The sequence below is a fragment of the Diuraphis noxia genome, unplaced genomic scaffold (genome assembly GCF_037042655.1).
Source record: "Diuraphis noxia isolate RWA-SAM2 unplaced genomic scaffold, SU_Dnox_SAM2 contig0001, whole genome shotgun sequence".
In the NCBI taxonomy this organism is placed as follows: domain Eukaryota; kingdom Metazoa; phylum Arthropoda; class Insecta; order Hemiptera; family Aphididae; genus Diuraphis; species Diuraphis noxia.
The window spans coordinates 40,883,363-40,898,208 of NW_028301711.1; the positions used below are offsets into that span (position 1 = coordinate 40,883,363).

Here is a 14,846-nt window from a genome sequence, read left to right on the forward strand (position 1 = left end):
AGTGTCATCAGAATTTATGACTCTAAAAAAAAGCGGGTAAGTGGATTTTTTGAAAATTTGATAGTTTATTGAGATTGCAAATATAAACATTTTGTGACAATTTCATGTATCTACGATTATTGTTTTTTGTTTTACACCAAAAATAAAACTTGATTTTTGCGTTGCGTAAAAATTCCCGTATTTTTGTCGATTTTTTGTTTGTTTTTCCCGCCGCGTTTAAAAACTTTTCGAAATTTTTTAATTTTGACCCCCCCAAAGTACCAACTAGATTCATTTTCCCATCAGAAAAGTTGCTGGTCGAAAAAATCTGAGCACTTTTACTGCCCCAAAACGTGATAACAGACACAAAAAAAAATAAAAAATAAAAAAACACTCATCATTGTAAAATCAATACATCAAATCGGACCAACCATAATCTCACAATCTTGTCACAGCCAAAGGTCTAAAAGCGATAATTTTTCAACTGGCTAGAACCACCATAAGTTTGTCTACCTTTATCAAAAAAAAAAAAATGTATAAAATCAATTCAAAATAAATTTTTATGAGTGTTTGAAGATCTTATTTTTACAACATTGGATATTCACTCAATTTCTCAGGTAACAATTTTCTTATTTTGTTTTAATTCAAAAACAAATGACTGTAAATGCATGAAAATTTCACTGAATATTGATATTCTCATTTTCTAGACACGATAAAATTTTGAAAATATTTTGACTAATTTTGAGCTGTTTATGGACAATTTCATTTTATATTTTTAGTTTTTTTTTTCAATAAATATCAATACAATTTTATTTGATCGGCCGAAAAGATAAAATAAACACTTGATAAAAATTGAATTTTCTGAGGTTGTTTGTTTTTTAATTATAACAAAAATATAAAGAAACCAATTTATAAAAACTAAACACATTGCACCTATAATGTATAATATTGTAGTTATACTAATAAACATTAATCACTTCTGCGTTTATTTTATGTCTGTCTGATACTACTAATCTGTATGTGGGTTGAAATATGTTATTATTTATAGTATGAGTCATTGTGTCATCGTTTGTATTTCTTTTAAAAAATAATAGAAAATTAAAAATTAATAATAATAATAGAACAATAAAATACAAATTACCTGCTATCAGACCAATCAATGTTTTTGTCATTATTTTCATTTGAATTATTAGAATGATCCAAAATCTATCACAAACATCAATGAATAATACACCATAATTATTATTATATTTACTTATGTAATGTAAAATATAATCAGAGACGGATTTACCATAAGGCATTGTAGGGAGGCACTACCTAGGGCGGAAAATTTATTATAACACTTATTTTTTACAGCGTATGCGTATTTTAAAATATGTTGAAAATTGTAATAAATGCCTATGCCATATAACGGTAAAAAACCTGCCTCTAGTTATTTATATCTATAACATTACAAGGTATTATTTTAATTTATTATACAAAATAAACACATAGATACCTGAATATCGTTGTTCTCTAAGGTTTTAGTAATTTTGGATTGCAGATTTTTCAAATTATGCCTTGATTTTTTCCGTGGTGCAGATAATTTTGGACGAGTTTTTTTACTGAATCGCCAATCACTCATTTTTATAAATGTATTATTATTTGCAAATGCATAAAATGAACACAAACGTTAAACGTAGTGAAACACGTGATGGCAACTGACGGTAACAACTTACTATTTTCATTGATTATAAATATTATAGTATTATTATTAGTAGTACCTATTAGCATTACTACTAAAGTATTTTAATCAATGGTATTAATAATAATATAATAAGTAAAATATATAATTTTAATTTCGAAGAAATTCGAACTCGATAACAATAGACTTTATATCGCCCAGCTGCGGGTACACGGTTCAATAGCACACGTACGCGCATGCACAAGTCAACGTAATCACTCTGGAAAAATATTTTTGTACACTCGTAACAGTGAAAAATGCTAATAAGCTGGCGAAAAATACACATACTTATAGTGGTCCAATTTCAATTTTGAAAAATTATTTGAATTCGTCAGCCTCTTTTCTATGATTTGTAGGAAACCGATTTTGGATATTTTGGATAATTTACGTATACTACGGTTTCAAATGACTGCTTGATTTCTCAAATTTAACTTGCACTTTTAAGTGCTAACAAGACAAAAAGATGAAAAAGTTTTTCCTACAGATCATAGAAAAGAGGCTAACGAATTCAAATAAGTATTCAAAATTAAAATTTGACTACTAAAAGTATGTGTATTTTTCGCCAGCTTATTGGTCTAAATGCATGAAAAATCCAATCTGACTAGAACCACCTTAATATGTAATTTTACCCAAATTTAAAATTTGAATAAGTATAAAAACAGTGTTTATGTATTATTTCAATTTTTTGGTTATTGAACGAGCTACTTACGTAGAACTTTGTTCTAAATTAAAATCTTTAGTATCTTTATAGGTACATTTTTAACAACAAAATAATTTACAAAATAAATAGGTATTCAATTTGATGCATTTGTCAAAGTTTCAACTTAAAAATGCTAATAAAAAAAGTCTTGCCTATTTATAATTAATATTTTTAAAATGCTATTGTAAGAATAAATAAGGCCCCGTGTATTAAATATTCAAGCGTTTTGAATTTTGATCCAACGAATACAATTTCCTTGACATTATAGAATAAAATCCAAAAAAAAGTTCAAATTTCAAATATCTGAAAACAGCTTAAAACATGACAAAATATTTTGAACATTTTATTTAATATAGAAAATGATAAAATAAACATTTGGTGAAATGTTCAAGTATCTACGGTTAATGAAGGTTATTTGTTTTTTAATTAAAACAAAAAGAGAACCATGAACCATGAGGTATCTTGTCGTATTAAATTTTTTTATCCAATCAGTAATTACTAATGAGTTTAAATAGTAGTAATTTTGATATAATATTTGATAGTGTGAACCATTTTTTCAATCATATATTTGAAGTTTGACGAACGTAAAATATTTGATGAATTATTTGATCGTATAAGTGTGGGGCTTTATAGTTTCAGTAAACTCGATCCATGAATCAATGTAGATGATTAAATTGGTGTTATTTCAACTAGTTCAAATGCTAGTACCTGTTAGACCAGGTCATAACTTTATTTTTTTTTTTGTGGTTTTATTTAATATTATAGAATAGTCCAGGCAGCAGCGTCATTTCAACTTTTTTATTGTTGGTGCCAAAATTTTTGCAGGCCATTCAAATCATTACTAGGCCACATGGAATTTTTTTTTTGGTGGATTAAGGGGGAGGGAGGGTTAAATGGTGACAAAAACTTAATATGTCACCTATATTAGTATATGAAAACATCACAATATTATTACTATTTTTGAAAAACTATGTGTAGGTACTTTTAATGAGTTTATATTATATAATTGTGGATGCCAGTTGTATTGGGTAAGTAAATTTAAAGGTATAAAGCACCTTAATAGTACTTAATCGAACCTAACTTATACATTTTTTCTCCCTGCACACTCAAAATAAATAATATAGCTAAATCTTAAATTTGTTTTATGGGTTACCTTGTTCAAAATGGCACAAAAAAAAAATATATATATATAATATATTAATATATAACGCTTAGGTATATCGGCGCTTATATTTATTGTTGGCAGGCAAAGAAGGCGTTAATAAAAATGTTGGTGCAAATGTACACCCTGCACCACCACCACCCCCCCTCCCCCACAAAAAAAATGACGCCCCTGGGCCCTGAGTCCAGGAGTTCATCCATGTAGAATATTTTCTCAACAACTCAATTTTTTTTTTTTGTCAACTTTCTTTGACAGCTCAGTCAACGGCATACTTAGAAATTACTACGGGAGATGGCAAATAAGTTTATTTTTTAATTTTTACTCCGATTTAAAATTTCGTTAAACATTAATATGTTTTTAGCTATGGTCGGGGAAGGAGGTATTGCCCTGGTGCACAACAGTCATTATCGTTCGAGTATTTGTATACTTTTGATACTTTATTTTGGAATACAGTGTTTTGAGGTATGAATCTTTTTGATACTTTAAAAGTTATTTATGAGCTAAGCAGCTAATTTTCATTGACATCACTCTTGATAGGCATATGTGTTCTAAATTCTCGGGCTCGATATATCGTCCATATTCCTGAGCATCCCTGCTTTCATTTTAAAATGCATCTGTTATCCTCGTAGAATATCTGGAAATATTACTTAATAATAATTTATTATACATTTGATTTGAATTTAAAAGTGTTGTTGAAATTTTGAACTAGACTAAATATTAAAAAAATTAGGTATCGCTTTGCTGTACTGTAGAGATAAGAAATAGGTCACAATAATGGATGTGTTAAATTTGAATGCAATGGCAGGTATCATTGTATACGAAAAACGACTCTGAACGAAGATGATTTGTTAGTCTAGGATATATTATATTACCTATATTTAAATTATAATATATTTTTATATGCTCACGAAATGTTTTCTATATTGACTCGGGAGTTTTTTTTACAGTTATTTGAAGTTGTTATGGAGAATCTTGTGTGTGGTTTTTTAACCTTAGGAAGGTATAAATCATAACAATTTTATGAATTTTCAACTTTATAATTCCATGCAAATTTTTGCGATCTTGACATATTTCACAAACATTTGAAGTTTAAATGCTTATGACCAAAAAATTTTTTTTTACTACGATAAGTACAACTTATATTAAACCTTATATTAAATTTTAAAGATTTTTGGGTAAAAATTTAAATCTTAGATAGATAACGCTAATATAAACATTTATTCAAAATGTCAAGTATTTATAATGATTCGTGTTTTAGTTACATAAATAATAATTATTTAATCTGTGATAATATTGTCCATGCTTATATATTTTTCCAAGAATACCAACATCATTAATCGCACACATATTCATCTTTCGTTTGATTATACTTCTTTTTTTAAGTGTTAAAATAAATAAATTATTTGTTGAAATTTCACTAGAAAATAGTGGACTAGAGTTAAATTAAATTATTATAAAACTGTTTTGCTTATAGATATTTTAGTATGTGAATTTCCGTTTTATTCTGTAAATTCGTTTTTTGTTTTTTGGTTAACAACTTCATTACTTATCAAATTCAACTTAAAATATATTTGTTTCCTAGTGGTCCTATTAGTTAAAATAAATACTAAAATTTAAATTGCTAATCCCTCGATTCATTTTTATTGTGTAAAATAAATTATAAAAAATATATAAATGTATGCAAAAGTAAAAATTATGTGCTGTGAAACTCGATTTTGGTCGAGAAAAAATATACCAAATATAAAATACTACGTTATTTAGGTACCGCAATCAATATAACTACGTGAAATAATTCGACTAAATGCAATACTTATCAAGTCATAAATCAAAATATTAATAAATATGTATAAAAATTAAAATCAGTAAGCAATGAAAACCAACAAAACACACAATCATGAAATAAAAAATACCTTGAAAAAAAAAGATCCATGTGAAACTTCAATGATTTCATATTACCTAACTAAATAGTTATTAATCATCAATATGTCCTAGAATATTTTTTTAGCACGCTTGAGAACATATCTTAAAGATGCGCACGAGGTAAACAAGACTTAAACATGTATAGATCCATAGTTGGTAAATTGTAAGAAAATAATATACATATTCCCAGTTCCCACACAAATTATGTAACAATGAAGTACATTGTTTTGGATCCTCAATAACAATGTGTGACATGAATGTAATTACCTATTATTTACCTATTTAATATTACCTACTTTCGCAGACAATTCACTTCGATTTGTATGTATAAACATTATAAATATTAGTGGTGGTAAACCCTTCCAATTTTTAAAACTAGTAAGTTTTCCAGGGTCAAAATTATATTTACTTGAAGAAAATGTGTAAGCCCTTCTGAATTATTTTAAGATTCAGAATATTACGAAAAATTATAGAACTAATAAAGACTAAAACAAATAGATCTTTTTTTTTTTTTTTTGATGTTCATATTATTCTAGAAGATATTTATTATAAAATTGGTTTAAATTATTATTATTTTTATTATTTACTATAGTTTAAATAATTGACCTTTTTAAATGAAATTTAAATGGATATTACCTCTTAAATAAATAAATAGAATAGACGGTTAGGTAACCTATTAAAACATTAGTCACTGTGATGATGAATGTGTTAAATTTGAGTTCAAAGATATAAAATCAATATATACCTACGAAAAATCATTCTGAGCAAAGACTGTCCCCAACCCAGGAAAGTGTACAATTACATCATTAAATACCAACACTATTATAATAATTAATTAATATTAATGGCTATAGACTTTGATAATTCAATGGCACTATGGCAGCGGAAACTATATGACACCGACCCCATAAATAGATAAGACTAAAAAATGTAAAATATACTAATAATATGTGCATAAATAATTAATGATATACATAATATTTTATACAGTCAACTTTCACCTTCTTAGGTACCTATATATAGGCATATAGCTACAAAAACATACTCACCTGTCACCTACACGCCTACAAATCTTGAATCCCAAACCTAGGACATGAACCTTCACACCGCCAAAGTATAAATTGATAATTTAGATATGAAATATGATTTCGTTCAAAAACTGTTTAAAACGCAATAAATAAGATCATATATATATATTCATCCCGCATTCGTGAATAACACGACTTCAATTAGAAAAAGTTACTTTACTTGTACACCAAAATCTCTAATAATATACGGTTAGCATCCATAGATATTATAGATACTATTTATAAGATGCACTGGCGTAATTCCATTAAATTTCAGCTGGTGCAAAACTTTTATCGGTCCAAAAATTGTAGTGACAATTTATTTAAGTTATATTTCAAGCTAATCGCTTTGCTCGAGCGTGTTCTATAGTCATCTTTTTATATTTTATAATAATATAACATAGGTAAACATATATCATAATCTGTGCCTATATTTTAAACATTGTATGTGGAGTAGTATCTGTAATAACACATTATAAATATAAAAATATAATATTTATATGAAATAAATTGTAGTGATAACAAAATGTTTAAATAAGTTTATAAAAACTTCGAAAAATCAATGAAATATAGTACCTAGGTATTGTATTTTAATAGGTATAAAGTTCGGCGTCTGCAAGTGCAAAAGTATATAATATCTTTGCACCTGCTATATAATACTAAGAGGTGCAAGTGCACCGTCGTGCACTCCCGTAATTACGCCACTGATAAGATGTATGGACATCAGGTATTTTCAATAGGTATGTGCTGGAAATTTATTTACATCAAATAACGGGATTCAATTTTCATCAATTCTTATTGCACATTTTAATATTAATTATTTACAAAAATTGAATTTTCATAATATATTTTTAACAACTTTTAGTTGCATAATATTTGGATTGAAATTATTATGCTTCAGTCTAGTATAAATTTCCCATTCTTAGATACTCAAATTATGAATATAATTTAGAATAAGGAAATATTCATAATAGATTTTCATGTGTGATGTATCGCGACTTGCAATAATAAAATTGAAGCATTTGAAATCAATATAATTTATAATTTATTTATTTAGGTATATTCCTTAAAACTAATATTATAAAAATTATATTTAGGTAATCCATATGACAATTTTCATTAATCATTCACTGTTTGTAAAATAAAATACAATTAACTCGTACTAATAATAAAAAATAATACATTTCATGATTATTTATACATAATTTAGGTGGTTTTTTTGTGTGTTTTTTTATGAAATTAGTTTTTCTTAGTCCAACTGGATTGAGTTACTGAAACATTTTCAGATTCCTTTCCAACCCAGTATTCTCCACCGTTCTTGGCGACTGTGTATCTAGAAAAAGAATATTAATTATAAATTATCAAATAATACTTGTAACTGTATACAATAAGTATTGGCATAATATGTTCTATATATTACAGTTAATTGTTTAATATTTTATTCTTATGGCCCTTTAAATATTATATCAATAAAAAAAAATATTTATAGGTACAACTGATAAAACATATAAGTTTGATTTATTGATTTAAAAATATTTACTCAAAAAATAATTGGTATTGTTCTAACTTATAGTTGTAACTAATAATATGCACTCCCCCCCCTTTAGAACTTTAAATTTGTTTTTTAAATCATTATACGCCAATTTGGTGAACATCGATTATTCTTTAAATGTAAGCATAAAATGTATAATTTTATAATTCATTTATTTTTAAATTAATTTCACCCCTTTCTAGAAAAATGACTGAGAACGTTCACGAGAGCTATCCAGGATACAGCTGTTATAACTTATAAGTCATAAGTCTTAAACTAGTTTAACTCTTAACATTCGTAACTTATAGATCTAAAAGACAAAATTTATACATGAGGCAAAATACAATGTATTATTATGTGCATTAAAGTTTTTAGTTTTTATTCTTATGATATAAAATGTACAAAAAGTTATTTAAGTTTGAAAATTACAAAAAAAAACCTATTTTAAAATAGTAGGTAATAACTTTTTTTTATTGATGATATTAGAAAAATTTAAAGCCATTGCGATTTACGATACCTACAGCAAATATTGATTTATAGCGTATATAAATTTGTTTTATTTATACAAGTGTTTATAAGTTTGGTAAATTATTAAAATTTCAATCAGTACTATATAATTTTCCTTTCAATTAAAAATTAAAACTTTTAAAGATTAGACAATAATTGCATCAGTTTATATTGTGCCAACACAACGCTATTGGTCGTAACAATCAAAAGTATAGAGGTACCTGACCTGTCTGCTACTTAAATAGAAAAAAAATAAACTAAATAATAACCTTGAAGAACGAGTTGAGACAGAATTCAATATCATATTATATTAATAAAAAATAAAATTATATAAATATATAGGTACTCAAACTAAGTATAAATTGTATATTATACATGTAATATAGATACATACCAAACGATAAATTATTTTAATAATCTGTAATTTATTTTGTCTGTAACATATAATTGTTGATTGTTGTGAAGTACTAAGTGTCTAAGTAGCCAAGTACGAGAGTATACACCAAGTAAATAGGTACCCGCTTATATGTTATTTTTAACTTCCATTACATTCACTTCTAAATCGTCTTTTAAATAATTGTATACTCTAGAGTCTAGGTTTATTAGTAGCCTTGAAATGTTGTTGTATGCAAAAAATTAGCATATCATTTAGACTGTGTAATAGTTACATGCATTTAAATCGAATCGGAAAATCTCGTACATCTAACTTCACGTTTTAAATACGTTTTCAGTTTTTCACCTTTAAGGTACTTATACCTATATAATATTCATTTAATTATTTTGAACGTTTAATTATATTAGGTAGTTAATAACATCTACATTAATATATCTGTACCTATGATAATAATAACTCTAAAAATCACTAAACCAGTCAAGTCAGCTACGTATGTTTAAATCAAGTTGAGAAATAAACCGGTCTTAACCTTCCGCACATTATGAGGACTAAGTTTAAAATTTTGTTTCTAATTATTTCTTGAATTATTACTTATTTAAATTACATTTGACACTTAATTACGTATATTATGCGAATAATTGTAACTAGTAAAAAAAATAACTACCAATATGTCTAAATGTTTGTTCAAACGAGTAAGAATAGTCTAGACTCTAGAGTAGGTACTATATAATACTCTACACCGACTTACTTATAATATAGCATGGTCAAGTATATATATGTCTACGCTTTAAAACAAAGACGACTACAGGAGGGGTCGGATGGGGCCCACAAATAGTTACTTTCAATGGTTGTTAAGTGCATATTTTTTTTCCAATTAGAAGATCATTGTTTATTAAATAGTTTAATGTTGAAAAGTAAGCACTTTCAAAAAAAAAAAAAAAAACATCAGTGCTCTTGATGTCCCATAAACAACATAATAATATATAGGTATTATATGATTTACGATGAAGATACAATAAATATAGTATCAACGATTTGCTATTTTAATTTTTTTTTTTAATTTAAAATAAATAATACGCACAAACATGCAATACAGAAAAATAAGACAGTTTAATGATATATATTATACTTATGATATTATCTTATTGCTTATTTTATTACATATCTATGTTCAAAACACGCTGTTCTCCTAACCAGCCTCCCTCCTCAAACCCTATGAAATTTTTTGGTGGAACTCTTAACTTACAGCATTATAATGTTACCTAACTAAGCTGATTAATACTATACATTACGCGTTCATTCTAAATGGAAATATAGTTGTAGGTACTTAAGCTTTTTTGGGTTTTCCCTGGACACTGGTCAGTTTTATATCCATGCATTCCTTATATTTATTTTAACAATACAATTAGTCCATTATTTCTTAAAAGATTCTTAATCATAGATAAATTTAAATTGGATCATAAACTTTATAAACTGATCTATATTTCTAAAAATATTTTTTGTATATATATTATTATATTATATACATAAATACACTGTGTATTATACACACTTTTTTTAAATGCAATCGATTTATTTACGTACATATATGTAATGTATTTGTATTATAACCATTTGTTCTCAATACAAATAAATACAATTGTTTATTATTAAATTTCAAACCTGAGCTGCTTTTAGTAAGCTAAAATCTAAAGCAAATTGAACTTAAACTGATGTAGGTACTTTCTAAAAATATGACAAATTAAAAAAATTATAAACTAACTATATACAGCCTTGAAGATTGTAATACGACACTTATAAATGATACAAATCGTTAACAATTGTTTTCATTCATTAAGTTCAATGAATAAACATTTGTTTCGTTTCCTTATTGCGGGTGTTTATAAATAATTATTATCGTATTCATTAGTTATTATTTTTGTCATGTTTCATCTGAGTGACTTTTTTACATTTCCTACGATTTTTAAAAGAATAGTCAATTTAATTCACAGGTGAAACTACGGCCGGTCAGGCCACTAAGGCCATGGCTTGACCTAATACTAACTGGATATACTGGCATCATGTTTAGACCTTTGACGCAGAGGGTGCCTTGTGCGTACCCAAGGAGCTAATGGGCCCTAGCCCCCTTTTTTGAATAATTTTTCTTAATAATTCATTGTGCCTCTTGAAATTGCAGAGGGTGCAGGCGCATACCCTGCACTCCCCGTAGACACGCCTATGACTGACATAATACAATTTAAAATTTAAATAAAATAACTCATTTTATAATTATAATTTTTTTTCATATTTTTCATTTGGCCTGTCCTAATACAATTTTCTAGTTTCACCTATAATTATTAATATCAATTATGCCAACTCTTAATAGACATTGAAATAATGTTACTGATAATATGTTACACTATTTTGTTAATGAGCTACAAATAATAGTTCTACGAACACAATTCACTTTCATAATTTATTTTATTCGATTAGCTGTTTGTGATCACTTTGATGCCAATCGATAATTATACGTTTAATAAATAAAAGCGTCTTTAATCGAGAAGCGATTACGATGAGGGACACACATTATTACATAACATTTGTATGCAAATGATTATTGAAATGTATGTCAACGAATAACTATACTTTTTGAAGAAATATTTCATATACCGGCATTAGTAAGTATGTTTCACATTTGTCACATAATATTGTATATTGTATCCATAATATGGCTACTAAGAAAAACCGGTTTACTCCTATAATATACCTACACTATATATATGTTTCTTTTCCAAAACCCGTTAAGCTACAACTACTTTTAACAAATATATGTCATTATTGCTTCCAAAAAACATTGCCCATCTGTTATTTTGTAATAGTTTAACATAAGTTATTGTAATGCCCTCTAATGTAATACTTACTTAAATTTGAAACTTTGCAAGTCAAGAGTTTTCGGTGCGGTCCATGTGAGCACTACTCTTGATTTTTCGACTGCGTTTGCATGAGTTGCGGTATTCTGTAAACAATTTATAAACATAATATGTTATAAACGTTTCATCGAATGAGTTATGACCGCATTGGTTATATAACAACGTCACACCGTGTCCTTATAATAGTTTTATCGGCCAACTGGTTTATTATCGTAAATATTATTGTAATACAGATACAGATTATAATTACAATTTTAATTTAGGTATTGTCTGTTAAAACATAATCTGGTAATGTTTTAATTATCCATCAACAAACATTTTGATCCAGATCATGAAATCGATGAAATAAATTAAAATGAATGTATCAATTATAAATATAAGGTATAATATATTAATAATTTCAAAATTTCAAAATTTCTTAGAAAACCGTATTTTTTTGTTAACTTAATAATATATTACTATGGCTAATTGCTTAGGTATTTCAAACTGATTGATTCGTATCGAGTTTTGTACAGTTGTATGGCTAAATCAGTTAAGACTAGGTTAAGACTTAATTAAGATTAGGTACTATAGTTGTTTTATTTAAACCTATACAACATATGCTATTTTAATGTAATTTTCTAATCTATTATAATTTATAATAAAATAATAATATGTTGTGCACTTACGTTGGACGGACCATCTGGGCAACTAATGAGCTTCCATTTGCCCTTGAACTCTGGGTTGTTCTTGGACGCGGGCAGGGGCGAGAACGAACCGATGGGCTTCTCGTTACTGTCTCTAGCCTGGATTATGAAGCCTTTGAATTTGGAAAAGTCTTTGGAGGCGAGAGTCAGCGTTATAGATTCACCGCCTTTCAAGGACTTGCGGTTAAGCGTTAACGTATAGGGAGAATCTATGGTCTGAGCGGGAGCTCCGTGTTGGGGCATCAAGTCGGAACACACTTCCAAAGGTGCGCCTTCGGAATAAGCCAAGGCAGTCTGTAGGTAACCGAACGCGGCTACTGACACCAACAGCAGACCTAATTTAGCGTTTACCACCATCATTCTGATTGCGAAACATACAAAAAAACACATTGAAAAAGTAGTAGATTATTTTGATTAAACGTAAAATATATTATAATAGGTTTAATTGTTTCAAATTATTCTCGATGTCTACAAAGTACAAACATATATCACATGTTAATTGAATATATAATAAGTATTCATCATAATAATAATATGTCGATACATGATAGAGAGCTTTTACTATATTGTCTAGTGTCTACCGATTTCCAAACATTATGAAATCTACATTAATTGTTGAACGTATACCAAATTATTAATACAATTTATATTAAACAGAGTGTGTTCACATATATTTTATTAACGAACTCGATTGCAACATATATTTCAGACTGTATTAAAAAAATATTAGATAGATAGGTATATACCAACTATAAACATCAAGACTTAGTTATTTTATTGAACTCTAGTAGTATTTTAAATACTCGTAAATCGTAATATGTTCATCACGGTTTATTAATGTTTCTATTGTAATATCTTATATATCTCCATATCAGGGTTTATTAGCACTACCTAATCATGTATTATCTATAATATATATCTTAATTCATTTGAATTTATGGAAAAAACATTTTGTTATTTATATAATATAAATTGTATTTTAAGAAAATTATAAACAACTATAATTTAATAATAATAAAAAAAAAGTTCAAATATTAAATTTAATTTATACAAGTTATTCTAATACAAATTTATAATTATATTTTGTGAAATTGACCTAACTCGATATAAACGAAAAAAATATTTAATTACCTATCTAATTACGTTTTATTCAGGTAATTGATGAATAATAATCTACTCACAGGCCACAATTGAAATTATTAATATCTCTTATCGATTTTTATTTCCTAAAATATGAATATTATAAAATATAAACCTACTACTTACTAGTTGAATAGTTATTGAATACATTCTACATAAGTAATAATTGTTTACCTATATTGAAATATCTCACACAAGTTCGTACATGTTGATAAATCTGACATGCATATTAACTTACTAACAATCTCAACGTAACTAAGATACAAAAATCATAAACTCAAGTCATAGAAAAAATCACATTTATGTACCTAATATAAAATAATTTGTATAGTATTGATGTAATTAATTAAGTATAATAACTCAAAAAATATTAAATTAAATTAATTCATTAATATTGTATGTTACCTGTTTGTTGAAAATATCGAATTACGAGTCAAATGTATGAGTTGAGCACACGATATCAAGTTGAATACTGTAGCAGTAGTCGATGATACCTTTGTCCAGTACAACATATAAAGACTATTACCACACAAAGAATACACAAACACAATTGCGGAAAGAAAGGGAACTTAACCTTCATGGAGATTGTCTAATAATATACTCATTATTGATTTATACCTGACCTGTACGGCTGTACATAATATTCAAACGAGTATCTAGAATAACTTGTTATTTGTGTGCTGATTCCCACCTAAGCTCTTCGTGCAGACGCAAAATTATAATTCGTCTTCACATTATATTTTAACCTCCCTCGATGGACATCACTTGGGATTCGGATGAATAACGGCTGTACTTAATATTGTAAAAAAATCAGTTGCAATGGCGTATGACCTACTAATTAATATTATTGATACCTACATTTGTATGCATCTTATAATATTATGAACTACCATTTTTATTTTGTAGACAAGTTAAAATAATTTTGTAATAATTTGGTAGGTCATATGCTCATATAGGACACCAGCTTATAATAGCCAGGTAGGTACCTATATATTAAAAGTATATAGTCGTTATTGCTGAGAAATGTTCTTTATTGTTTACTCTAGAAATTAGAATATCTATAAAGGTCGTTTTGCACGTAATTATTAATATTACACATTTGTGAATATTTAACAATATATTTCAATA

The 14,846-nt window shown here is 26.9% G+C and overlaps 1 protein-coding gene across 1 annotated transcript; it reads right to left on the minus strand.

Annotated features, from left to right (window-relative positions):
* Nucleotides 1-7,572: 7,572 nt before the first annotated feature.
* Nucleotides 7,573-14,281, minus strand: LOC107161512 (putative defense protein Hdd11). Its single transcript, XM_015507943.2, has 4 exons — nt 14,124-14,281; nt 12,561-12,939; nt 11,884-11,978; nt 7,573-7,884 (listed from the first exon to the last, which is right to left on the minus strand). Exons 1-4 carry the CDS (start codon nt 14,228-14,230, stop codon nt 7,791-7,793), a joined length of 675 nt encoding a protein of 224 aa, XP_015363429.1. The 5' UTR covers nt 14,231-14,281; the 3' UTR covers nt 7,573-7,790.
* Between the last annotated feature and the right edge of the window lie 565 nt (nt 14,282-14,846).

Bases quoted from the DNA above. Each gene is read 5' to 3' on its own strand.
- LOC107161512 (XM_015507943.2), bottom strand. From the start codon at position 14,230: ATGTTGTACTGGACAAAGGTATCATCGACTACTGCTACAGTATTCAAC. The intron at 12,940-14,123 runs GTAACATACAAT...TTTCGCAATCAG, and splicing joins TCGATATTTTCAACAAACAG to AATGATGGTGGTAAACGCTA. The intron at 11,979-12,560 runs GTAAGTGCACAA...AATTGTTTACAG, and splicing joins GCCCAGATGGTCCGTCCAAC to AATACCGCAACTCATGCAAA.